At 40.1% G+C, this 27321-nt stretch overlaps 1 protein-coding gene across 2 annotated transcripts; it reads right to left on the bottom strand.

Annotated features, from left to right (window-relative positions):
- Positions 1–731: 731 nt before the first annotated feature.
- atp1a3a (ATPase Na+/K+ transporting subunit alpha 3a) lies at positions 732–27321 on the bottom strand. 2 transcript variants are annotated; one of them, XM_085446138.1, is made up of 24 exons: positions 27137–27321; positions 26907–26983; positions 14961–15074; positions 14187–14246; positions 13734–13937; positions 12560–12673; positions 12118–12252; positions 11481–11598; positions 10601–10689; positions 10233–10412; positions 8684–8882; positions 7870–8114; positions 7503–7695; positions 7180–7355; positions 6936–7072; positions 6651–6801; positions 6369–6537; positions 5604–5758; positions 4909–5032; positions 4412–4557; positions 4045–4175; positions 2854–2955; positions 2519–2610; positions 732–2286 (listed from the first exon to the last, which is right to left on the bottom strand). In XM_085446138.1, the coding sequence occupies exons 2-24, from the start codon at positions 26910–26912 to the stop codon at positions 2258–2260; spliced, it is 3069 nt and encodes a 1022-aa protein (XP_085302264.1). In that variant the 5' UTR covers positions 26913–26983; positions 27137–27321; the 3' UTR covers positions 732–2257. The 2 variants fall into 2 exon arrangements, with proteins under 2 accessions (XP_085302264.1, XP_085302263.1); XM_085446137.1 differs by having other exon boundaries at positions 26907–27321.

Raw genomic sequence — 27321 nt, 5'->3', positions numbered from 1 at the left:
CCAAGTTATCCAAGGAAGTGCAACAGGTGAGCTGAAGACAGGGTCACGTGTCGCCTCGCTGGCTGTCCTTTGTGGTCTGAAGTGTTTGCAAACACTGCTGAAAAAGCTTCAGACCGACTACAAGAAGAGGCTGTCTGAACACAGCGCAGCTTCGTGTGTGCAGTGAACAACCAAACATACAGCTAGTATGATATTTGCATTAAAATTTAAACGTTCTTAACAGACTGAATTATCAGGAATGTTGTGGCTGCTAGGATATAACCAAGTTATCAGATTACTGCAATGCTATGTAAAATCATCCATGTATTTATCACTTTAGCTGATGAATATGAAACATACTTGTTGAATCTGTAAATAGCACTTTGAAGCATTTAAAAGAAAGATTCAATTAGTTTCTCTTATGGAGCTTTTTGGTCATCTAACACAATCTTCATCGCCCATGTTGAGCCAATATGACAGCAAGTCATTCTCACCACTGGCAGCTGTCTTGAAATGTCTCTGTTATCAAAATTATTTTTAATTTCAGCAGCCACGTGGACATAAAACCTTTCTTGACTATGAAGTTTCTTCAGCTCCTTCAGTCCTGCATTCTTCATTGTCTACAAACTGCATTCATAACATTTTTCCCAAATTCTGTGCACTAAACAGCATGCAGTATACAGATATGCAATTTCCCATGAGCCAGTGAGAAGCTAAAGTTCAAACAGATTACTTGACACTCCCGCCAAAAGTAAGTTGGTCACAGCATTTATTTCCATTTTCTGACAAGACTCCACACAAAAACAAAGTCGAGGCCAAGCTGAAAAAAGAGAGATCCTTCGGTTTTATTTCATTTCCTTTTTTTTTTTGCTGCTGTTTCGCAGTGTAAGGTACAGTGCCTTATTCCAGAATTCCACTGATTTAAGAATGAAACTTGAGAGAAATCTCTTTTTCCGAGGACACAGAAAGATTGTAATTTTTTTTCAACGGGGGTAGGGCTGGGAGGTTGTAGGTCGGTCACGGGTGGGAGAATAAGAGGAGGCAGGCGGTGAAAGTGGGTGGAAGTTTACAAGGACGGAGGGTTTGCACGGTGTTCACAAACAGACAGACAAACAGGGACAGATAGACAGGCAGGAGGGGGGTGAGATTGGTGGTGGAGGGCACACGTGTTAAAGGAAAAGATGAAGATGAGATGAACAGGAAGAGGGAGAGAAAGTGTGCTTTGTCATGTCTGAATGAAAACAAGCAGCTCTCAGACTCACTCCGAACTTTAAAAAAAACAAAAACACGTAAAACTTTTACGAACAACTTTGTTTTGTTTAAAAAAACAAACAAAAAAAAACACACCCAGCTGTCTATTAGAAAACAACAATAACACAAACAGAAAACAACACTGGGAAGGGAGGATGGACAGGGGAGTCGGAGGAAGTGAACTTTTTTCCACCCTGCTGTGGGCGTGAGTGAGACAGTGGGTTGGTTTTATGGTGACACCGATTCTTTATTGATAGGAAAGGAGGCGAGGAGGAGAAAGAGAGAACGGCAGTGAAAGACTGGCAGTGAGTAAATAGAAATAGAGAGAGAAAAAAAGGCAAGGAAAGTCGCGGTAGGCGAATGGCAGGAAATGGCAGTGATTACTGAGCTGGATCTGGGCAGCTTTTCTCTGGCAGGGAAAATAAATAAATAAATAAATACAAATAAAAATAAAAAACTAAACAAAAATGATGCCACCCACCCGCTCAAATTGCCAGGTCGTAGTCTAGACCGGAGCTGCCGTTTTGTTGTGCTGCTTGGCCCGAGAGATTGCAGTGGAGCAGTCAGATTTTCTGCTTTATTCTCAAGATGTTTTCTTTATTTGGTTCCACACAGCGATGTAATTTGAGTACATGTACGAAGAGTTGCTGTAGCTAACAGTGTAGTAAGCATCGGCACAAACAGTGTTACTGGCAGACTACTGCCGTGTAGGCTTTGGATACAAAAAAGGGGGACAGAGGGACCGAAAGGACAGAGAAGATTTACAAATGCACCCTCTTCCCCATCCTCTCCTCCTCTGTCATTGGTCCTCTTGTCGTCTTGGCATTTTGATTTTTTGTTTCTTTAGGAAATGAAGATGGAGGAACAAAGATGAGGAGTAAACATTTTTTTCTTGTACATTTCGAGTATGCCGAGAGGAGAGATGGATGGAGGCAAGGAAGGAGGAAAGAGAAAGTCAGAGGGAGATAGAGAAGAAGGGATGAATTCAGGGAAAAATGGGACAAGAAGTAAATGATGCTTTGATAATTTAATAGTATGTCTCTTTTTCCACCCAGCCTGCATGGAGACAAAGAGGGAAAGAAGCACAAGAAAGAGAGAAATGTTAACCGTCAATGGACTGAAGGAAAATATTTTATAGATACACCTCTAGTTTATCAAGTTATATTACTGTTCACAACCCACACTATGCCTCCTCTGTTTCTCCTATAAAATATATCACCACTTTCCAGTTCACTGACACCACCCTACCCCTAAACAAGTAAATATATATGGTTGTGTGCGAGCTCACCTCCGGGGTTTCGGCGCAGGATGAGTTTTCGGATCTCATCGTAAACAAAGATGAGGAAACTGTATGGGAACGCACAGAACCACCAACTGGGCCTGTGAGGGAACGAGTGGGAACAAAGGACAGAGTGAGAATATTTGAATGAATAGGGTGTCATGGCAGGACGGGACAAAAGAGACAGTGGTAAATTTAAGTCCGCTGAGATTCAGGACAAAGAAACTGTTTTCGCAATTCCTTACCTGAAAATATACATTTTATGGACTGAACATCCATAGTTACTATGATGATGTTTTGTTCTGCTGTTTGATGATTCTCTTTATTAATTAAATGCCACTTACTTGAGTGGGTACATCCGTAGTGCCAAGTCCATACCAGGGCAGTAGGACAGGAAAGCAGCCAGAGCCGTTTCCTCAAACAGGCCAAAGATCAAAATCTTATTCCTGAAAGAAAACAAATGCAAAACAAGAGAGGCTATTACAACACTCACATGTATGGATAAAAAAAAAAAAATGCAAAAACAGATGCGAAGAGCCAAAAAACACACAAGTAGATGAAGAGTCACCAAGCAAAGAAGTATCCCGTTACTCAAAAATCTCGGACATTCGTCAGTGATGCTCTTCAGAAAACAGATCACTACACTGTCTGTTTTCTGAACAGTTGGCAGCTGTTTTTTTGCTGGCATCAACCTACTTCTGAATAAAAAAAAAAAGCTTCAAGGGCAACTCCCTGCAGGCCGACAGTTATAGTAACATTATATTAGTTTGTGTGCCTGACCTACAAATGCTGCCTGCAGAACACAGCATCATGGGCAGAGGACACACAGCTTAAGACCAAACAAGATGGACGGAAGAAAAAGAGCAACATATGTGACAGCGCACATGGGTAAATGTGGTTATCTAGTGACACCTAGTGGATGCTATGGGGAAAATAAATACAAAAACCAAATCAAATCTTATTGATGAATCATGGTCGTGATCCATTCATCCATTCTCTCATGTTCAGTATCAATTTTCTGTTTTTCCAAAACAACAACCAAAAAGCAATCAAACAAGAAACTGATGCCTTTTCTTTAGATACGAGACCTGTATACTTCTGAAAGTACTCAGATTGTTGTGTTCTCCAAGTACTAATACAGCAATGCAGAACTGATCCATCAAAAATAAGTACTATGCCTAGATATATTTACTTTGTAGACTGTATATTGTAATGGTGTCTACTGAGCTACAGTTTTCCTACATGTTTCCCTTTAAAATAAACCTAAAATTGGTTCAGCATGGCTGCCTTTGCAATAGATGTCTGTCGTCACTGTGTTTTGTCATTTCATTCATACAAACTGACTGTAAGAAGAAGGTAGAATTGCATACCTTACAAAATTCAACACACAATCAAAAAGTTCACTATTAATATCTAATGTGGTTTATCAGAATTGCTTAGGTTTTTAAAGCCTGAGATCAATTAGATTATTTTTGCCCACCATTTTTAAAAGGAATTGTTTTTATCGTACGCTCTCTTCAATAACCTGTACTTACCTCATGCCCTGCTGGAACACAGAGTTACGCCTGGTCTTGCAGATGATCACATCTGCCCACTGCACCACCACAATACTGACAAAGAAGGCTGTGTGGCAAGTAAACTCCACAATCTTACGTTGTTCATAGGTCTGCACAGGAAATGAGAAAGAGAATATCTCCTGTCTGCTTTCTACAATAGATTTGTTTATAAATAGCTTTTATTACATCAGTATTAAATTAAGACTTACATTAATCATTCAAAGATTATGGCACAAAAACAAAAGGTTTGTTTGAATATCACAAATTCAAGTCACTCAGTGGCTCCACTACATAAGTGAACATATCTGAAACAAGAGACACTGACATTATAACATTTCACTCATACCCATTGCTGTCCATAGCTGTCCTCCAGGTCATTGTTGGAGCGATCGTCCCAGTTGAGTCGAATGCCGACAAGCAGAGATGGCAGGAAACCATTTTCAGCCATGATGACAAAATAGGCAAAGAAGCCCCCAAGAGCCTGGATCATACCTACAGAGACAAACAGAGAGTCCCTTAATCAAATGATACATTTTATTTGACACAGTAAAATCCTGTAGACTCGACATGGTCAGTAAAGACTGATTTTCCATCTCTCGTTTTAGACAGATGGAAAAGAACAGTGATATTTAAATTAAATGAGCACTAATAGATGTTTACTAAAGGATATTTTGATTTGTTGCCTGTTGAGTGCAGTGGACTCATCCTCATCAGACTGTTAATACCTTTATGTTGACAGTTTCTAAGACACTTACCTGCTGTAGAGTGCAAACCATTTCCATGTAGCTGCCTGAACACTGTTTACACTAAATGCCACAAACTGTAAAGAATAAATGTACCTACCAATCTGTCCATAGGCAATACTGATGAGTCTCTCATTGACCAGTTTGTCCCTCAGTGGGTTCCTGGGCTGTCGCTTCATGATGTCGCTCTCTGCTGCTTCATAAGCAAGAGAGATGGCTGGTACCTGGAAGAGGGGAAAGGAAAAAGAGACACTTCTGTCTTATTTGAGATACTCCTTGGTAACTTTACTTATATATTCTTGATGTGTGTTTTTATAACGTTTATGAAAATTTGGTCTTTCTGTATCTAGGGTTTGGTATTAATACATTCTGTTCTTTGAGAGGGTGGAAAATGTGAGAGCTGCTTCTTATAAATAGTGGTTCAACACTGCCACCTAGTGTTCTCTAAAGGTCCCATTTAAAATGACCTTGAATTCCACCTCTGTTCCATGTTTAATATTTTACTCTTCACAGCGATGCTGATCATAAGGGACCACACTGAATAGCTGTTCTCGTGGCTGCTATAATAAATAAAAGGCATTAATCAGGTATGCATCTGACATGAGCGCATGCAGTTAACAGCTTCAAGTGTCCAGCATGGTTTTACTGGTTTACTGTGTGTACGTTAAAATGTTTTGAGTGATGAATGCACTGAGACAATCTGTTCAGAAAGGTTATTTCACACAGTGCTTTCTTATTTTATAGCCTGAACAGCACGTCTCGTCTTTGAGTCTTTGTCCTGAGATTTTTTCTCACCATGTCAGTTCCCAGGTCGATGCAGAGGATTGTGATGGTACCCAGAGGCAGGGGGATGTTGACCAAGATGAAAAAGAGGAAGGGGGTGATTTCTGGGATGTTGCTGGTCAGAGTGTACGCAATAGATTTCTTCAGGTTGTCAAAGATCAGACGTCCTGGAAAGACAAAGGTGGTGTATAAATACAACAAACAAAATGCCACATGCTCGAACAAAGCTTGAGTGAACTGTGCTTTGCCCATCTAAGTAGTTGTTGAACTTCTTTTCATGAAAATCACTACAGTCCTTTAACCATTACACTGGTCCTTGAGGAGCTGCAGTTTTCTCGTGCAGGGCCGGTGGTGACAATGAGAAATAAAAAGTGACTAGAAGATGTTGAAACAGGAAGCAAAGTTTTCTCCAAAATCTCTCACTTTTAAAGCTGTTGCAACATCGGTCTCTCTCCTGTGTTGATATAAAACTGAAATTGCAGTAAAGACAAAACTGTTTGTACACTTGTGTCTCCAATATGAATCTCAGTCCACTAGTCCTGCTGTGAGCATCAAATATTGAGAGGTGCACAACAGGCAGAAATGATGACTGCGTGTGCTAGCAGTTGTGGCGTCACTTTTGCTGAGTTCCTGTTGCAAACATGACAACCGCGAACAAATAGGATACTTTTTTAAAACTCAGCTGAACCTTTTCCTACACCTTTTATGTCTGTTTTGTCATTTGTAGCCCAGATTCCTCGCCACACTCCACCTTTCCACCTTTTGTTTGTCCCTCACCTTCTTCCACTCCAGTGACGATGGAGGCAAAGTTGTCATCTAACAGGATCATATCTGCAGCTTGTTTGGATACGTCTGAGCCAGAGATTCCCATGGCAACACCAATGTCAGCCTTCTTCAGGGCAGGAGAGTCATTCACGCCATCACCAGTCACAGCCACGATAGCACCCTGACAGAGGAAGAGGCCACATAAACTCACTTTACAGCCCCAGAGATAAAAACTAATTACACTTTTGTTTATCTCTGTTCACCTGTAAATCAGTGGCGGTGCAGTAACCGTACCTGTCTCTGGCAACCTTCAACAATGATGAGCTTCTGCTGTGGGGAGGTTCTGGCAAAGACAATCTCTGTGTGATTCCTCAAAATGTCATCCATCTGGTCCTGTGTGAGGTCTTTTAGATCCGTACCATGGATGACACAGGCCTTTGCATCCCTGCATTCCAAAAAGAAAGAAATATAATTATAAATACATATATATATGTATATTTTTTTCTTTTCTTCAGTATCATGTATTATGGCTCAAAACAGCTTTAGCAGTGATGATGCAGCCACAGGAGTAAATGTTACCTGGGGTTCACTTGGCTGACAGGAATGTTGAGGCGTGCAGCAATGTCTTCCACTGTCTCGTTTCCCTCAGAGATGATACCCACACCCTTAGCAATGGCCTTGGCTGTGATTGGGTGGTCACCAGTCACCATAATAACCTAAAGGAAGAAAAGAAGAAATAAGATTAGAAGATCATAAACAGAAGACACATATTTTTAGAGAATGAGAGACAAATAACAGACTGTCAGAATAGAAAGGTGTCCACCTTGATGCCAGCTGAGCGGCATTTGCCCACAGCATCAGGCACGGCAGCGCGGGGAGGGTCAATCATGGACATGAGGCCAACGAAGCAAAGGTTGTCAGTTTGGAAGTTGACGTCATCGGTGTCGAAGGCAAAACCTTTTGGGTACTTGTCCTCAGGCAGAAACAGGTGGCAGAACCCTGAAGGAAGAGGGATGTTAAATTCTCACACAATTAATTTATTTTATTTAGTACAGTTTGAGCACAGAGAGCAAGAAAAGTCAAAATTGTATTTCACTAATTGTTTTCCATGGCATTTGAAATAATTAGTTTTCCGATCATCCTTACCCAGCACTCTCTCTCCCAGCCCTCCCAATTCCAGATAGGCATTCTGGAAAGCCTCCTTCATCTCATCGTCCATCGGCTGCTCCTTGCCCTGCACCATGATGGTGGAGCAGCGGTCAAGGATCCTCTCTGGGGCTCCCTTCATCACCAGCAGGTAATGCTTGTCATTTTCCTCCTCAGTTTCATGAATTGAGAGCTGATGGGAATGGATTGAACTATTAGTATGAATAAATATTTGGTATGCAGTTCTTTGCATGTTTAAGCCGGTTTACTACAAATTGCCTGATTCAGCTCATGTTAAAATGAACTGGGAATTTGTGTAATTGCTTATTATATTTTCTTTCTGCACAAACAAGTACTTGGTACTCACCTGGTACTTGTTAGTGGAGTTGAACGGGATCTCTGCAACTTTCTTATTCTTGTCCCTCATGGCCTTGACGGCGCCACAGGACAGTTCGATACACTTCAGTAGAGCTGACTCTGAGGCGTCACCGGCTACGTCTCGTTTCAGAATGGGCAAAGATTCCTGACCTGCTTTGAACACAGCGCGGTTGCACAGGGCAGCAATGCGAGCCAGAGACACCCATGTTGTTGAGCTCTTGTCGAAGGAGGAGCCTACAAGAAGCAAAAAAGAAGTCATTGAACCTCATCCAAGCATCCAGCTGCTGATACAGCGAAGGGTTACGGTTAAATCTTGCCATTTTATCTTTAGCTTTACTTCAGTGCTTTGTTTCCATGCATTATGTGGCATGTAAATAGACATTACTTAGAACAGAATGTAGTTCCAGTCTCACATTTTGCTTTTAGCAATGAAACAGCTAATCTGTTTGTTGCACTTTTTCAAAGCACAAAAACAGATTAAAAACTACTGAATACAAGGTGTGATTAAAATGTTCAGACATGTCCAAGTTCAGGTTCACCATTTTAAGAGTTTCTAAGATTCAGTATGAACTGCAGATGGTGCTCAATCAGCTTACAAAACGGTAGTACAAGCATGGCAGGAGCACTGGAGGCAGTGTATCTGCACACGGTGACTGGTTTGCTATATTTAAGGGAAGCTTTTTTGTTTGCGCCCTTTAAAATCCACACATTTCACAATCCTGTTTATTTGCACTTTACTTAATATATACTGCATGGAGGCACACATTTAATGCTTACTAAATAAAAAGAGAACAAAATCTCACCAGACTGATCCTCAGTCGTGTCAGCTTCATGAATCTGATTGTCAAACCACATGTGGGCCACAGTCATCCTGTTCTGGGTCAGGGTGCCTGTCTTATCAGAGCAGATGGTGGAGGTGGAGCCCAGAGTTTCCACAGCCTCCAAGTTCTTTACCAGACAGTTCTTGCGAGCCATTCGCTTGGCAGTCAGTGTCAGACACACCTGGAGGAGAGTGATGAAGCAGGAGACAAAAACAAGGAGGAAATGGGAGTGGCAGAGGAAAGGCATCAAAGGCAAAGAGAGAGGGAGAGAAAGAAAGAAAACAAGTGGGAAAGAGTTGTTGATGATCGTCACAAACAAATGGATAAAATCAATGAGAAAGAGAGAGAAAAATACAATTAGTATCTATGTTGTAAACTAAAAGAACAGATGAGCATCTCCAGACACTTAACTAATTTCTGCCAACAACCTGAAACACATAACCCCAACTAGGAACTTACAACCACCCAGATGCCTGGAAACGTTCATTCTGCTCACCAACATAGCACTCTATACATAACAATGCAGTAAGAACAGAAAAGTCCTTTCAGGATATAAAAACACAGCCCAACAAGCAGTGCAGAGAGAACATGAAGCATGAAAGAGCGATGCTGTGAAGCAGAGCAGCAGTGCATTATGGTACCATGCCAAGTATGGCAAGACCAGTGGGTCAAACTAGCCAAGGCCAAGCACAGGAGGCCTAAATTCAGTTCATGGTGCTGAGAAACATTTGCCTAATGTCATTACATTAGCTAGTCCTTGTCATTGCAGACAGCACCGCCACTGGCCTGGAAAAGAGAGAGACACACGAAAAGGAAGATGGAGAGAGAGACACACAAACGCATATGGGACTGCCTTTAATAGAAAGAGAGAGGAAGTGGGAGATGAAAGGACAAATACACAGAGGCGACACAACATTTCACCACAGAAACAAACTGAGAATGTTAAAGCACGAAATATAACAATCACAATATCAAACCACACAGAGAGCACACAAGCAAACAGACATGATCAGACCACACACAACACAACACCAGCCAAAAACCACAGAAACAACACAAAATAAAACAGAAACTAATGTAAATAACACACATTCAGATGTGGGTTAAACCGCTAACAGCCCAAGGAGTGTGATTGGTGACACCACCTTTAGTCTGTTACCTTCTCTCTGTGAGAAAATCGATATTAGAGTGACTTACTAACACACTAAAAATGAGAAATGTTACTATTTTTAATACCAGTGAGTGTTGGTATAAAATTTTTGAAAAAACAGGTTTCATGATACAAAAAGTTTTCAAAGATTCATCTAATTTCTTTGTATTTTATATTATGTGAAGCTACAGTTTGACCCAAGTCTGGACAAATCAATGTCAGACACACATACTACCAATCCTAACATTTCAGCCTTATTGACAAATTTAAAAAAACAAAAAAACAAAAAACAAAAACCTGAACCACACCTAAGGATCTTGGACACACACAGACACTCCATATTGCACCATCCACTACTTTCACATCTCTCTGCCAACTCACAGTGACTGTGGCCAGCAGTCCCTCGGGCACATTAGCCACAATGATACCAATGAGGAAGATTACAGCCTCCAGCCAGGAGTAACCCAGGATGATTGAGAGGATGAAGAAGGTCACGCCAAGGAAAACAGCCACGCCTGTGATGATGTGGATGAAGTGCTCAATCTCCTTGGCAATGGGTGTCTGAGGATAAAAAAAGAAGATGTTTAATTGACTGCAAAGAGATTTAATTTCTGATAAGGAGACACAACTAAGACAATATATAGGCTTTAAATAATATTACAAGAGTTTTAGTGAATGAGTGTATAGTTACACGGTTTTAGTTTCTTGCTGTAATGGATGTGAGCAGTTATTATATATAATATATTTACCTTCCCAGTCTCCAGACCTGAGGTGAGGGTGGCAATGCGTCCCATCACTGTGCGATCACCAGTACACACAACAATACCACGTGCAGTTCCTGGAAAAACAGAGGGAACGGTTTTAAAATATATGCACTTCAACACTGGCTGCAGGGGAAAAAATAGAGAACGAAAAAATAAATAAATAGAGTGTGATAATATAGATGAACAAGCGGACAGAGTGATGATGATTGGAGACGTAGTGAAGAATGTAATGTGTCCACCAGAGGGCACCACATCTTACTATTTTCCAATTAATACACTGTGAGATTCATAATGCGTTTTGCTGCAATGCTGATAATACAATGGCTACAACAGGATCCACTAGAAAGGAACTGGTACAAGGTTAAATAGGATCACATTTCTAGATCTACTTTTGATGACCAGAGAAGTCACTCATTCCATATCTAACTCACTGTCACCGTGGGAAAATGAAGAAATGCAATGAAATCCTGGGTCATATCTTGTTAAAATAACACAACACAACCCCCGCCAAAACCAACAACAGGTACAATATTATGTATGTTTCTGTTATCAAACTGTTCTCCCACTAGGAGCTCAGTCTGAGTGGAATTTTTTTTCTCCTCCTCTTACCTCATGTTATGTATTTTCGTTGTTTTTTTCCTATCAGCCTACCTTTCTGACATGTCTCCCCAATGTGATGTTTGTGTAAAGTTGGTCAGAAGGTTCCTTTGTAAGTGCGCATGCGCCATTAGCGTGCTGCCTGCTGTAACCCTAATTTCCTTCGGGATTAATAAAGTATTCTGATTCTGATGTACATTATCATATTAGAATAAAGGTGTATTTGACTGTTGGAAAATGGTGATGATGATAATGGTGATAAACTTACCCTCAACACAGTTGGTAGAGAAGAAGGCAATGTTTCGGGTTTCCAGGGGGTTGTCATGGGTACAGTCAGGTGACCTGGTCTGGGGCTCTGATTCACCAGTCAGGGATGAGTTGTCCACCTGGACAGAGCAGGATTGACAAAAACACAAAACAAAACAAAACAAAGTCAAAGAAAAAGAGAAAGACAAGAGAGAAACTTGTTGAGGGCTACATACAAATCCAGAGAGAGAGATACAGACACAGATTTTCCAGCAGAATCCACACAGGAAGCGTTTCACTTGCCACAAATGTTTATGTTGCTGATGGTTTGCTCTTACTGGACATTCCAGAGTCCAGTTGCCTAGGTAACCCTCTAATGCACTTACCACCATGTCAATAAACAGTGTATTGCACTGTTAATGGTGGTACTCTAATTGGTTTCCTTGATTTTGAGAAAAGTTTCACTTGGGACCCACTTATGCTTTTCAGTGATTATTTTTCTTGCTATTGCTTGAAGTTGCCGAATGCCATTGACTTTCTGAGGTCTCCTTTATCCACACTGTTGTGAATCGCTTGCCCTGTGGATCTGTCTCTAGATCCTTGATTTCTACTATCTCTGAATGTCTGTCATCATGAATCTGTCTGTGCCTGTAGCTCACCTTGCAGCCATGTGAGGAGATGATGCGGAGGTCGGCAGGGATCCGGTCTCCTCCTTTCACCTCCACCAGATCTCCTGCAACCACCTGCTCAGCGTTGATCTGCATCTTTTCTCCCTCGCGGATCACCAAGGCTTGCTGGATCGCAGAGTGACAAAGAAAGACGGAAACATGCTATTTGGAGGATCACTTCATATAATACGTAACCACAGAACTCGACAAGCGATACACTCATTAATTTTCAGCACCCTTTGGTCTTTGAATTCTAAATGTTTAGTCACTCCACAAACTGCAGCATAATTTATTTCAAACCTCCTTCAAGCAAATTCATTTGGAAAACTGGATTTAATCAAGCAATACATTTTGTGAAATCCCCTTCTGGCACAACAATCACCACAAAAACATCCCGGCATGATCCTGACGATGACTAGGAAGTCTCTGGTACCTGAGGGACCATGTTCTTAAATGATTCCATGATCTTGGAGCTCTTAGCTTCCTGGAAGTAAGAGAAGCAGCCGGTGATGATGACAACAGCTGACAGCACGATACCCAGATACAACTGTAGAGAAAGACAGAAAGGGGAAAAAAGGTGTCAGACTGTCATATTTATAAAGAAAATAACCAAAAGACTCAACTCTTATCTAAAACTTGATTACATGAGAGGAAAGGAAGGGAAAAAAAAGACAGACTAGCAGAGATACAAAGTCAGACGCTAACTTCGTGTCAATAAATGCTGGACTTCAGAGGCATGTAAGAGATAAAGACCAAAGCTTTTTCAGGAACTCAAGGCTTCTGTAAAGTCTGAAATCTAGAAATAACATAAATCATCTTTCATTTAAGTCTCGTATCCTGGAGCTGACAGCAGCACGTGGTTTGATTTGGACTCAATGAACTGAACGCTGTCCATCTGTTTGCAGTGTACTTTATTAGTGGTTTTATGACTATGTTGGTTTGCTGTCATATGTTTTACCATCTTAAGCTCTAAATCTGAATCTTGTCTTTCATATCTTGCGTTCAGCATCTGACAGTGTGTGAAAATACAGTTTGTTGACACACTCTTGGCCACTCGTAACTCATGACTCAAAACTGGTGATGTTTCACCCCGAGACCTCCCTGTGCTCTGAACAAAGCATGTTGTCCTTTAATGCTGTGTGTGTCAGAGTCATTTAGCCTCAGTCCTTTGCTCTACTCAGTGCTCTGACCTGGCATGAAACAGTGCTGACCTGTAAATGCCCTACTCTTACCCTGCAATTACCAATGCCAGGAGTCATATGCTCCCTGTGGCGAGTCCAGAGTGGATACAGACAAGACGGCGTCTGTCACTCCAGAGATGGGTCAGCTGACATGGTTTCTACAAGCAGCTGACACATATTTTATCATAGGGATGAGATGCAGCCTCATCCCTAAAGAGTAGTGAGTCAGCAAATTGCTTTGTAAAGTGATATGCTACAGGACAGAGCACACACACACTACAAACAATGTGTTCATCCTTATTTTGTGTATAACTTCTCATAGGTGCTGATGTTTGTATTTTAAGCAACAAACCCTGCCTACTTAAAATGAATGAGGATTAATAATCTATTCTATCATCTATCCACCCATCCTGGGAAACCACTTACATTATCCCCAGCAGGTTCATCCTCTGTGGCAGCCTGGATGGCATAGGCCAGGAAGCAGAGGATGGCACCAATCCACAGCAAGATGGAGAAGCCACCAAACAGCTGACGACAGAACTTGACCCATTCTGGGGTGGTAGGGGGTGGAGTCAAAGCGTTGGGGCCATCCCTGGCCAGATACTCTGCAGCCCTGGCATTGGTCAAACCCTAGAAATGATAAAAGCAATGGACAGAAAACGATGGAATGATGCGATGTGAGTGGAAGAAAAATAGAATAGAGGTGAAAAAACAGGAAAGGAAATAAAGGTAGTACAGTAGGTATGGCCTATTTATGTATAACATCCATTTGCACTTTAAAAAGTCTTCATAAGCGGTGCAACATACACCAACTTGTACGCCAGACAGAAATATCAAAAAGTGCAAAAGTGTAATTTTGATTTGAAATAAAGTACTTACTTGAACGATATCGGTGTTGTACTTCCGGCAAACCTCCTCAACAGACATTTTGTGTTCAGTCTACAAAGAATAAAGATTTATCATGAAATCAATCAAAACCTCAGTCACAATGTATTTATTTATTTTGATAACACTACAAATTAACTTCAAGAAGCAAATAAACGCAAATCACCACTTACACGAAGCAGTCACTGAGTTTTAAATATTGGAGATTTCTGGTTGCCAGCATAAAATTTCATCAATGTTTTCAGTATTTTACAAATGTTTCAAATAATTGTAAATAAGAATAGAGACTGATAACATTTATTTATGATTTTATTATCTGAACATCTGATGCAGTTTTGTATCACTGGGATTTCCTGTGGGTTTGGCTTCCTACCTCACACAAAAGAATATCCTTCCACAGGAGGATTAAATTGCTCTGGCATGTTATGTCAAACCACACTGTAACATTACTATGCACCAGCTGCTACGGAACACCTCATCTCTGCCATCTCCTTTTTAACCAGGGAGATTAGATTACAGTTGGATCACAGCTCTTTGAATGCTGGACACAGGCCAGGAAGCTTAACAAACTTCTCAGTACTCAGCTGGGATTTCAAGGTTTTTGTTTACTCTGTCTATGAAGAAGCCTACTCATACTTTGTATGTGTCTTTCTGCATTTTCATTTCTCAAACCTCAGTAAGAGTTCCATTTTATACATCAGCACCTGGCCAAAACCTGCAGGCAAAAGCAGTGGGCTAAGATGAAGTGGTTTTAAAAAGGGTACATACTATGGGAACTTCCTTCTTCAGGTCATCGAGATCCTTGCCTCCCTTCTTCTTGGGCGACTCCTTCTCATCCTTGTCCTGCGTGGTAGCCACGCGGTAGCTGTCCGACCGTCCATACTGTAACGCAGAAAGAAAACATGTACATCATTGTTTAATTTATCAATGCAGCACAGGAATCTTTAAATACAACAAACAACTTCACAACAAAAAAAATCCAAATAACAACACTGCTTTATTGAGCCATCAAGGGAGAAAGAAAAAGATTTGACTGCCAGAGTTGTAGCTGTTATAATCTATAGTTTTTACCTGTAATCACAAAATAACACAACAATGACTACAGAGAACTGTTTGGCTGGACCATAAACGTGTTAATAAACTTTGTGGCTTGTGTGATTCCGTCTCTACCTCTTCCATATTAAGCCCCAGACAAAACATTAAGGTTGAGATCTAAACTTGGCTATAATCCCCTGGTGTGTCAAGACTTCCTGATTAAATCTGGCATCATTAGAGAACAGGCTTGAATCAAGAGCTCCTCTTAAACTGCTGTTTACACGAGTCTCTATTTAGGCTTCTGCTGTTTAAACTGTTGTTGTGGCTGAGAGGAGGATCAAGGGAAATTAATATGTCATAAGACAGAAACAACAATATCTGAAGCCGTTTCCTAATGTGCAAATTATTGCACATAATGTGTGTATGCTACATTTATTTAGATGAATGCACCAGCAAGGTCTCACAATTTTTTTCCATTGTGCATTCATTTTCTAAATTATGTCGTTCTATTATAAACACTCTCATCCATCTTATTTGTCAGAAATCTATGGATTTTCTTGTTAGATCTAATTACTCCTTTGTCTTTTGCACACAGTCCTACATGTAAATTTGTCCATATTGAAAAAGAAATAAAATAATCTGCAATACAAAGATACCAGAGTTGACTATTTTTGCCAGTGGTACATTCCTAGCCAGTCACTATTTATGCTGTGGTTACTTGCCAAATGAAACGCATCACCAGAGAACATCAGTGCATGTCTCACTGGTAAACCGAGGCTAAGCTTACAGTAGAAGCTGTGACACTAGATTTACAACACTTGATTTGCATGACACGTTCATGATTTACAAGTTATGATTTACAAAGCCACGCCACGTGATTTACATTTCAGGCACAGTGTTATATAAATGCTTTACTGTAAAAGTAAAGAGACCAAACAGCAAAAAAACAATATTTCCCACTGTTTTTAAACATAATTAGATAAAGTTTGCTGTATGAAAAGACAGGTGCTTTTTTCCATTTTTATTTTCTTGCTTGATCCTCTGCTGTAATAGTCAAGGCAGTCTTTACATATACTTTATACATACAAACTTATTTCTCAAAGACAAAATTATAAGTGACTTATTCAGGTCTGCTGCTGTGCTGCTTCTTTCACTGGCAGAGGTTAATCAAAAGTTAATCACTTAACTTTTATGTGTTATTAGGCTGACATTGATACAACCTAATGCTTAGTATCATTAGGAACAAATGTGAGAGGTACACTGAGGCAATTTATGACATATTGATTTGGTTCATGAAGCTGGGTCAATAAAGTAATGCATTTATAAAAACATGGAAAGGAAATCTCTTTCCCTGATTGTGAACATTAAACAGTCTAATCAGATCTATGAAGTTTAAATCTAAATTTAAAATATAGTTTGGGTATAAAGTCAGTCCACATTTCCTGAAAGGGTTTTGACCCTGAAAAACGTGTGACTATTTTGTGTGCAACACTACACAGATGTTTGCTACCATCCAAATGTGACAATGTACTCTGTGAACAGCCACACACTGGCAATCAGATTCTGTTTAACCTTGCATGATAAGATGAGAGAAGTGACTTATTTTGGGAAAGCTCTCATGTGGATTAGTCTGGGCCGAGAGGTTTCACACTGATTTGATGGTTGCTTCATACTGTTTACCATCTGTTTTTTCCTAACTGCAATGAAAGCTGATAGGGTGATGGCTTGTTGACAGCCAATGACATTTTGCTTTGCACATCTGCCTATGTGCAGTCTTAGAGTTTGTGCATATGCCAAATAGTTCCATGTCAAAATTGCATCAGCATCTTTTACTGTGGAGAAAACCCTGTCTAAATGCTACTTTACACAACAAAGTGGTGTATTAGGATAGGTGCTACAATATAACTTGCAAATAGCTCTTATCCAGCCTAGTAGTACTCCTGTTCAATGTGGTGCAACAGACAAAAAGTTATGGCTGGACGTTTGGTTCTATTCTCTCTTTACGTTCATTTGGAATGAATGACTTTTAAAACAATAAAACTTATTGACTACCTCACATATTAACTTGTGTGTTTATAATTCAAATGTGTTAGTGACTGCACATCATGATACTGGCAAATAAACAACTGTTTAGCCACTCTATAGAGACAATACATCACTGCTGACCTTTTTATTGCGTGACAGGCAATGAATTACTTTAAAAAAAAAAAACAGGAAGTAATATTAAAACTGGAAATTTTAAAATGTATATATGTGTGCAGTAGTGATTTAATCAGTGCACGTGTTTATTTTCTGCTTAGCTACAAGTTTGTGGTTTCTGTGTGTGCACATAGATTTCTATTTGTCTGTGTGTATGAGAGTATCTATTTTTTTGCCATCTGTCAGGAGGTGAAGTGTTCCCTGGACACTGATCCAGCAGGCCATCAGATTACGGCCGTTTACTACACTAACAGATTAACCCAGTGAACAACAATAATCCCTTTTCATCACTCTCTCTCTCTTTACTATCTTCCCAATACTACTCTCTCATTCATCCTTACTCATTCGCTTTGTTACAACACTGAAATGTCTGAAGAAAAGAAAACACTGATTTAAAAACTTGCACATATAGAGTCATCAGCTAAAATATATATCATTAAATGGCTCATAAAGTTTGGCACCAAATATAAGATTTTAGAAAGCAGAAGTTATACCTCTCAAACAATCTTTGCTGTTGGAGAATCGTGTAAATTTTATAGATTTCTTCGCAGAAATCTTTGCGTGGCACGTCTTTCTTATCAAGTCTCTGGCAAAAATGCAGTGAATATGTTTAAATGTGAGAATTACCACTGACTGAAACAATGAAGGAAAATGATACTGCTATCCTGCATTTTTCTAACTTCCTTTTTTCTATCTTTACTGTACATTAAAAATGCCAAATTGTTAATTAAATATCAATAGTGTTAGGCAAAAACTTGCCAATGTAAGTCTGATTCTTTATCTTGATTATGCTTTTCTTTACTGTGTGGTAAAAAGTTGAGTTTTTCAGTATAATAACAGTCTAAGGACTGCACGAGATTCAGGTTTACAAAAGCACCACTGCCATGATTGTGCTGTGTATCAGAAAAGTAGCACTGCGAAAATTAAATGGCAGACTCATGTCTTTTAAAACGTTTAAATACTGTAGCCTGACTGTTTAACTCTGAGAAACTTCTACACAGAGATTTTGCAACGTTTCTAATATGAATAAGTATGACACACACATCACTAAACTTTAAAAAAATGTTTGTGCTTTGTGCCTCAATATAAATTTAACCAAATGAAGGGTTTTCACCAGCTTTCAACTGTGGGTCAGATTACTGTGATGATGGTTATTCATGATCACATAAGATGAAAAGTACGTCAGAAAACTTCACAGTGTACACTGATAAAAAGATTTCTGTGAATAGACACTGCTCTCATATAAAAAACCATCTGTACTACACAGTCGGACAGAAATCAGGCAATCAGTAATGCATCCACACTTTCTGTCTCAGAGTTAAGTCAGTTTGTTCTCCTTCAGTAGGATTCAGAAATCCTGCAGGTGAGCACTGCACTTGCTGCTCTAACGTTGGCCTGTGCATATTCATTCCCAGTCATGTTTTTCCTAACATTTACTCAGCTGGAGGAGACATACTTGATGACTTTTTAAAGATTTTCAAAAGATTCACAAAATGCAAAACAACAATAGACTTATTGAACAGTGTCAAAAGACAACAAAGAACACCTAATTACCAGTCAATGTGACATTTAAAGGTATTCCTGAACCAAACTAGAGCCAGGATAGGTTCTTAAATTTCCAAAAAAGGTGTCAACCTTTTGAGAAAGTATTTTCTATATACTCACAATTTTAAACAGGAAAACCTGATTTACTTCACATTTCATAAGTCAAAGTGTTGGGATGGATGAAATTGGAGAGAGACAGCAGTGCCACAGTAAGCAACACGAATAGAAAAAAAAACGCCTGGTGCTGGTGCTTTACTGTGACATTTGGGTACCGAGGACATAAGCATATAAACTATAACAACTGGAAACCCTACAAAAGAAACCCTGACATCCAACTGTGAAAATACTGTGAAAAAGGAAGAAAACCACAGAAGACCACACATGAACTCACTGCGTCACATTAGGGTAATTTAGAGCTGGTACAAGTCCTATTATAAGCAATAAGTAGAATATGCACCAAACAACAGTCGATTTCTCTCAGCACCACCTGTCAAACTGATCTAGTTCAATTCTACTTCATATTGATGATTTTATCTTTCTCTGCTAAAATACACACTTCCTAGTCTCTGTCTAGTTACAGGCGGTAAAACCTGAGGAGGTCTGAGCAGCAGATGTTGTAAGCTGAGGTAGGGGACAGATTGTACATGCTGAACATTTGTAGTCTGCTCAATCTGTTGGTGTATGGCCCCTGGCTCATGACACCACAGCAAGGAAAGGCGCTGGATAAGCAACTTCTTAATCTTCTTAATCACTGCTTGCTCAAATCTCAGACAGACAGGGGCATTTATGGAGGCATCCTAGTTAAAATAATGTAAGGAGAATTAAAACAAAACAACAACACTAGGATTCTGATACAACAAATCAAAGTCAGCAACCTGGTGGGCAACCATCAAATGAGATATATACAAATCTTCAAATGTCACCAAATGTCTAAACTTTTATTTTTGGGTTACTATGACAACTAACATATAACACTGCCACATCTTTGCAGGACAAATATTTTTTTGTTTATTTACTGCCAGTAATTATCAGAATCATTATCAACTGAACTTCAGGCCAGATGTGAAGCAATTTTTACATGATGCAATTAGATTCAAAGTTTATGCAAAGACAAAACTTTAGGCCAGGTGATGTGAACAGAGGCAAATGAATGTATGCTAAACCAGCGGTCCCCAACCTTTTTTGCGCCACGGACCGGTTTATGCCCGACAATATTTTCATGGACCGGCCTTTAAGCTGTCGCGGATAAATACAACAAAATAAAACTAGTACCGGTACCGAAAAAAAGAAAATTTATTCATAACACACGTGAAAAGACCCAGGAAAACCGAGTAAACGATAAAAACGATAACAAAATAACACTGAAAATCGATAAAAACCCTGAAAACTAGACATTTCACACCTGAGCCTCAACTCTCGCGGCCCGGTACCAAACAACTCACGGACCGGTACCGGTCCGAGGCCCGGGGGTTGGGGACCGCTGTGCTAAACTATAACATTTTACTGAAAAGCTTTGCGTTTTAAGTCTGTCAGCTGATATCGTCCTACAGACTTGAGCTTATATAACTAAAGCCAAGCTTATAATCAACATTTGGTGTCAATAAGACATGTTTTATCTCATCAAAATCATGTCTTATTGGCATCATTTAACCTGTTTTTATAGAGGCTGAACAAAAAAAAAGCAGGGAGCAAGCAAATTATGCTGCTGTTACCCAAGCCTAGCTACTGATTCTATTTTGGAAATACATCAACTATAATGATTGGTAATGATTTATGGTTTGCAAAATGGCCCACAAACACTCATAAAGCAGCCTCTATACTGGGGATATCAAACCCACTTTAGTTAAAAGGCCACATATAGCCCAATTTAATTCCAAGCGGGCTAGACTACAGACTGAAATTGTAACCAATAAAAGTTCAAATTCAATGATACATCCATTTTTAAAACGGATGAACAGCCTGAGCCATCTTCAATGATGTCTTACCATGTGCATTACACATTATATGAAATACGAAACCATTAAATGTTCACATGTACAGTTTTTGGAATGAGACATCTGACTGTAAATGTAAAGAAATTAAAGATTTTGCTGCAATTTCACACTTTGCAAAGCAAGACTGGGACATGACCTTGGCAACAAAAAAAAAAAAAACAAAACAAAAAAAAACAACCCACCAGCTGGCACTAAATTGTCTAGTATTTAACCATGTTCAGTATGTAGTATTTAGCCTATTTTCAGCTAAATCTGAAGATGCTCCAGTGAACAGAACATCATAGTCTCAGCTCAGATTTTTGAATGAAGGATGCTGCTGCTGGTGTACTGCATTCACTGGAGTTCAGTAGCTCTGATGGGGACACAGTGGCTCAACATAACCACATACACAAAGAAATGGATTATCACACAGATCAGTGGACTGACCGACCTGGAAAACACAGATGAACTGCCTGTCACTCACACACACCGACTAAGAGGGCACTGCCCCCCTTCACCCTCTCCTCCCACTTTGTTTACATTCTCCTCCCTCCAGGCTGTCCATCTGTCTCTGTGCTGTCTACTACTCTTATCTGCTCATTCGAGCAAAGATTTAATCAAAAGGAGACAGTTTGAACCATTACCATGATGCAGGCTATGTAATGATAATGTCTTAGAATATGTATTTACAGTGATGAACATCGAACACTGAGTAAAGCCATTGTGATTTGGTCAAAGGCACAGTTTAGACTTGGTTATCACTGGCCGTACATTCCTAATAACACAAAGTGCATTTTGCAGCATTCTCCACCATTAGGCTGTGTGCCACCCCCTGCAGTGCATTAGATCTATGAGTATGACAGAAAACAGCAGTTGCTGAAAGGCTCAGAGTGATGGCATCAACTTTTCAGTGGGTAATGTGAGGTTTCCTGTGACTGATAGGAGGGTGTAGGTGCAACTAAAATGTTTTAATAATGTAATGTTTAATGTGATGGTATGTTATGTAACAATACTGCTCTGCATGCAGTGTGTCTGTATGGTAGTGCAGGAATGCATTGAGTGGTTCACCTTCATTATCCTCCTTAATTTCAGACTAATTTCTAACTCAGACCAGAGACGTCATACAGATAGTTAGTGATGTCAAGGTAACATCACTCCACATTCCAGGAGGTTTATGTTACACTGACCAGAGAGCACAAACTGTGATATCGGAAAACCCTGATCACTGATTTGCTGGAGTGTGGATCAATGCTATTTGCACGCTCACACACACAGATGGAAACTAGTTAGACACAGGAAGCTACAACTAAGTATTAATGAAATGAAATGTAGATAGACTGGAACAATTACACAACATGACCATGAGAACAGACTATGTTGTAACTGCTATTACATATATAATAACAAACTGTGGCAGCACCGACTATTTGTACTAAAGAACAGAAAAAAAAGAATTACACACAATTTTATAAAATTCGTCGTCTGCTACTGGGACAATATATTTAATTAAAAAAAATAAAAAATAAATCACACTTATCATCTATGCACAGTTATTGTCAGGCGTTTAGGTAGGAATTGGCATGCGGGGATACCAAGGTTTGGTATAGCGACACAAAATAATTTATTTCATGAGGTCCAGTAGATTTTTATTTGTGTAAGGTCTGTGATTATGTAACCTGTGCAACTATTTGTGGATTTAGCCAAAAATAATCAGCTAAACATCAAGCATAGATACAGTATCTCATTTAAAGACTTTAAAATGAATTTTTAGTCTGAAATTTTATGTCAGACTTAAATTTCAAGTTTATAACATATCAATTGCTATGCTTACCTTTGAAAATAATCTCTCATTTTCCTATCCTATCCTTTTTTCGTCTTTTTCCATTTATCAGAGTGGCACATTAATGTTTTATTCTTTCCTGAGGAAATACATCAGCTGTACTTTTAGGTCACAGAAGTATTTTGTGAAAACTGTGCAGAATGTATTGAAGATGTAAAAAGTCCACAGGATGTTTATCATTAGTGAGCAGGTATTTTCATGCTGTCACTAAGCAAGCACATGAAAATGAAACTAATTTGATAGTAATATGCACTAAGATGCTTATAAGATTGAATCATTCATTAACTGGAGGTCATTCATGATCATTCATTAACTGGAGGTCCTGGAATGATGTTCCAGATCATTCCAGCCCACTTTTTAACCCCCAATTATGAAGTTACCTGTGACTAATATCGGGCCTTTAACCCCACAACTTAAAGCCTTGGCTCAGTATATGGTTTATAGCTAAAACTATACTCTGCAGCCATTAAACCCATAGATGTTTTTGTTTTTTTGTGGTTCTACAGTAAAGTCCAATACACCTCTGGACATCAGAATGGCTCAAGCTGCTTTATTTTGGTTTAGCTTGGTCGCAAATTTAATAGTGAGAACGTATTTAAAATTCAGTATCTTAATCTTACCCAGAACCTTCTTGTTGTGAGGGGAGAATGCTAAACACTGCATCACTGTGTCACCACCCATCTTACATCATCATCTATGACACATTACAAATTGGCTTCTACAATCAGACCATGCGAAAAGTCTGGCCAAAACCTTAATAATAATAATAATAACACTTTATTCTGAATAAGTGACTTGAATTGAGTAATTCACTTTAGCACGATGAGCTCAGGACTGACTGTCATCATGTTAATGAATGTTTAAGACACGAGACTGATAGCAATGACTAAAACAACAGTTTGACATATTTTTATAGGTTATAGAGCGAGACAACACTTAATGCTTTCATCTGCTATTTTTTGACATGAGTGTTTCAACCACGAATGACTGTACACTAACATTAACTGGTGTACGAGAATATGAGCTCACTCAGTTAGCTTCAGTGCAGCCACTACAGTGAAGAGGTCTGACAGTGTCGAGAGCTTCATCTGTATGAATTACACATCGTCAGTGAGAGCGTGTTTATTCATGAGAGCTGCCTGCCTCACACATGCTTACACTCACACAGCCACACCATTCTCCACTGTGATTGGCTCTTCTCCTGAAGCTTCCGCACCAAGTGCATTATGGGATATGAGCAGATGCTTTCAGCCTTGTACATTTTTCTTCTCTTTCTGAATCTCAGCATTTATTTCTCCATTTTTTCTGCTGGGGCTCCATCATTGTTCCCTCCTCTGTGTCATCGCTGCACAGGAGCAGCATCCCACCAGCTCTTTTTACATTTCTGCCTCCTCCATCTTTTTCAGTGTTCACCCTTCTCAAGGTGACTCACCACACAGCCGTCTCTTTCTCACCCTCTCTCTCTACCTCCATCAGCTAGTGTCAGTCACAGTATCTTGGTCACTCTACCAATTACAAGGACCTCCGTGCGAAGCCTGTGGCTGCTGACCTCCATCCTTTCACACCACCAATCCAATTGCTGCCTTCTGCAGCATCCATCTCTATCGATTGATTGGCCTGGATCAAATGACCCTGTAGTTGCCTTGTCAACTGAGCCTCCCTCTGGTGTTCCCCACCCCCACCACAGTGCATTTCACTCAAATCCGCTTTATCTATCTGTCCAGTCTTCAGGCAAACCACAGCTTGAAAATGGGAATTTCCACTCCCCCCACATGCACTGACACACCCTCCTCCTCAGCTCCTCTTCCTCCTCCTCCTCTCTTTCACGCAGTGGTCAAAGATGTGTATGGTTTCCCCCTTCGGCAATCTAGTGGAAAGCATTACAACCATTTGTATTTCCACAACTCAGCCTCCACTCTCATCCCATCCAAACTGGGATGTAGAACAGAAGAGAAAGCGACTACATTGCACAGGGAGGGAAAGGCACTAAAGAAGAGCAGCTACAGTTTTCTAACATACATGTTAACCAGATTTTATCAACTCAATATATTTATGTATATATTAAAAAAAAAACCCCACTAAGATGCAAAATAGGGTTTTTCCTGTTGTAAAATGAGCCTTGGGTACATGACTATGCAAAGAAATACAAATCATTACTTAAGCACAGACTCTGTGTTTCCTTACTGAACAGAAGTCAGTGTTTTTTCCTGTCATCTCGGGCCATTTGATAAAGCAAAATGTTTTATTCTTTAATTATAAGCACTTACAAGCTGCTTTTATTACAATAAAAGTGACAATAAAAGTGATTTGATTTGATTTGAATATGGTGGCTTTGATTAGAGCATCATTTTTTGTATGCAGGAGAAACTCAGTATTTAGTGAAAGTAACTTTGGAAGATTAAAAAAAACTGTAATAAAAATACAGGCTGTAATACTACATTAATGAATATGGACACTGAGTCATTATAGTAATTAACCCGTTATAATCAAAGTAATAATATATGACTGAAGCTGTGACATCGAAATGTTGTTGCTGGAACAGGATGTATTATGAACTGACAGATCACTGACGTTTTATGAGTCTAATGGGGTAAAACAGGTAGATTTAAGCCCATTTTCCTTTGAGTTCTAAGCAGTTGATATTTTTGTGTGTGGGATGTGAAAAATTGGGGGTGGGGGTCGACCACTGCTGAGGAACCATTTTGACGCATTTGCCTCCGTGCCCATTTGGTACCCAGACCTAAGATGCCTCCACATCCACCGAGCCCGTATCCTCAATGACAGCAGCACGACGCATCGTCGCATTATGTAATGTTTGAATGAAAACGCAGCAAATGGCGGGTGGGGAAATTTTAGGGGGGGGGGGGGGGTCGTAGCCTTTATGGTTCAGAGTCCCAGACACCACCCTCTCTGTGCATCTGGACGTTTAACATTATGACTTTCAAAGTATCAAATGAATTCAGGACATCGTGATCGCTCTTTTTCTTTTAATAATAACTGAGGAGACGCACATTTGCGCTGAGAGTTACCGCAGTCAGACTTGGAGGGATGAGATGATATTCCGCAGTCCGGACTGCGGGTTTACCGGCAAAAGGTTACACGTATCCCACGCGTAATTCCGCGTTTCACACGCGTATTATTCACAAAAGATTTCATTTCGGACCGGGCGTATCCGTGTCGTTACGCTGTCTGAATAATTGTGCATTTTGGATTTGTGAATTTCCTCAATCGTCTGCAGCAGGTCCAACGCCAGATGTGCGGTCCGTGTAATCCCGTTTTTTGGAACCGGCGCATGAAGCAGCACATTTTTCTGTCACTTCATCACCAATTCTTGCTAAAACCAGAGAGAGAAGATACTTATTTCTACACTGGGCCTGCTTGGGGTCATCGTTAGATTACTGAAAGCCTTACAGCACCATTCTGGGAGAAAGCTCCTATGACATCTTTAAAAATCGGGATTAATCTCAGTGCGTTTGCAGTGCAGGGTCAGTGAGCTAAACGCCCCTTTTGTCTGCTGAATGATTAAACATGAAGGCGTGACAGCACTTTTCACCCACTGGGGAAAATGAATCAGATTTCGCAGGTCAAGCAGCAACACTAAGGGGCTTGTCGTATGGTTGGGAGCTGCACATATGCTACTTGAACTCAAACACTAAATGGCCAACGTTACTGTGGCTGGTTTCCACCCTGCACCGGCTCCGTCGGACCGGCTGGAGTCTGGATGCGGCGGACTGACTCACAAATCTGGCGCATGATCCGAAGGAAAAAGAAGACCTGGTGTGCAGGCAACAGGAATCACCTCCATTACCCGTTAATTACAAGTGCGCTGATTTGGTGTGGTAAATGGCGTCAGTGACAGGCACATAATGGGCGATCGCATCCATTTGGGAGACTGAAAAATTAACGTAGCACAGCCAAAATAACTCTAACCACTTGATTAGGCAAGTCATACATATCCCAGCACGTTCAATGTCATTGTAACATCATGCATGTGCCTCCATGTACAGTTAACCCTTACGTCGATGGCCACAGACCGTTAACATTACTAACTCACACTTTAGCCGACATATATATAATTTATAGCATGTTAGCTAAGAAAGACGCAAGAAATTCGTCTCTTACCCCCATTTTGGCGCTTTCAGTCGGCTCTCCTCAGACGAGTTGCTTTTTTAGGCTCGATTCAACCAGAAAAACTGGCTCTATAAGGCGAGGAGACAGGGAAGAGGACAGAAGAAAAAATGCCCCTTCGGCTGATTACGTTAGCTATTGCTCAAACGACAAAAAAAATCAATTAAGTAGCTATCATAATACCCTAAAATATAATTTCTTATGAGGAACGGGACTAAGGTTACCCTGACAAAGCGACGGCTCATAAAACACTTAATCAAATCTTCATCCCGTTCAGATGAACATCAAAAAGATGTGTTCTGTTGAGTAAAATGTTAAATTAAACGCAGCCGCTGGTGATACTTCACCAGCCGTGTCCCTGCGAGGCTCAACTGATGCCGGGGGAAAGAAGAGCCGGGCGGCAGGCTTC

This window comes from Copadichromis virginalis, linkage group LG22 (assembly GCF_057382275.1).
Source record: "Copadichromis virginalis isolate Kocher_CV1m ecotype Utaka linkage group LG22, C_Virginalis_male_GT1.1, whole genome shotgun sequence".
Taxonomy (NCBI): Eukaryota; Metazoa; Chordata; class Actinopteri; order Cichliformes; family Cichlidae; genus Copadichromis; species Copadichromis virginalis.
The sequence above is the reverse complement of the archived record's forward strand: the minus strand, read 5'-3'. Positions and strand labels throughout refer to the sequence as shown.

What these genes read in the sequence shown, in the direction of transcription:
- atp1a3a (XM_085446137.1), bottom strand. An exon ending in GTCAGCCAAGTGAACCCCAG is followed by an intron (nt 6,802 to 6,935) that starts GTAACATTTACT and finishes TTTGGAATGCAG; the next exon opens with GGATGCAAAGGCCTGTGTCA. An exon ending in CCTGCGCCGAAACCCCGGAG is followed by an intron (nt 2,287 to 2,518) that starts GTGAGCTCGCAC and finishes GTCTCCATGCAG; the next exon opens with GCTGGGTGGAAAAAGAGACA.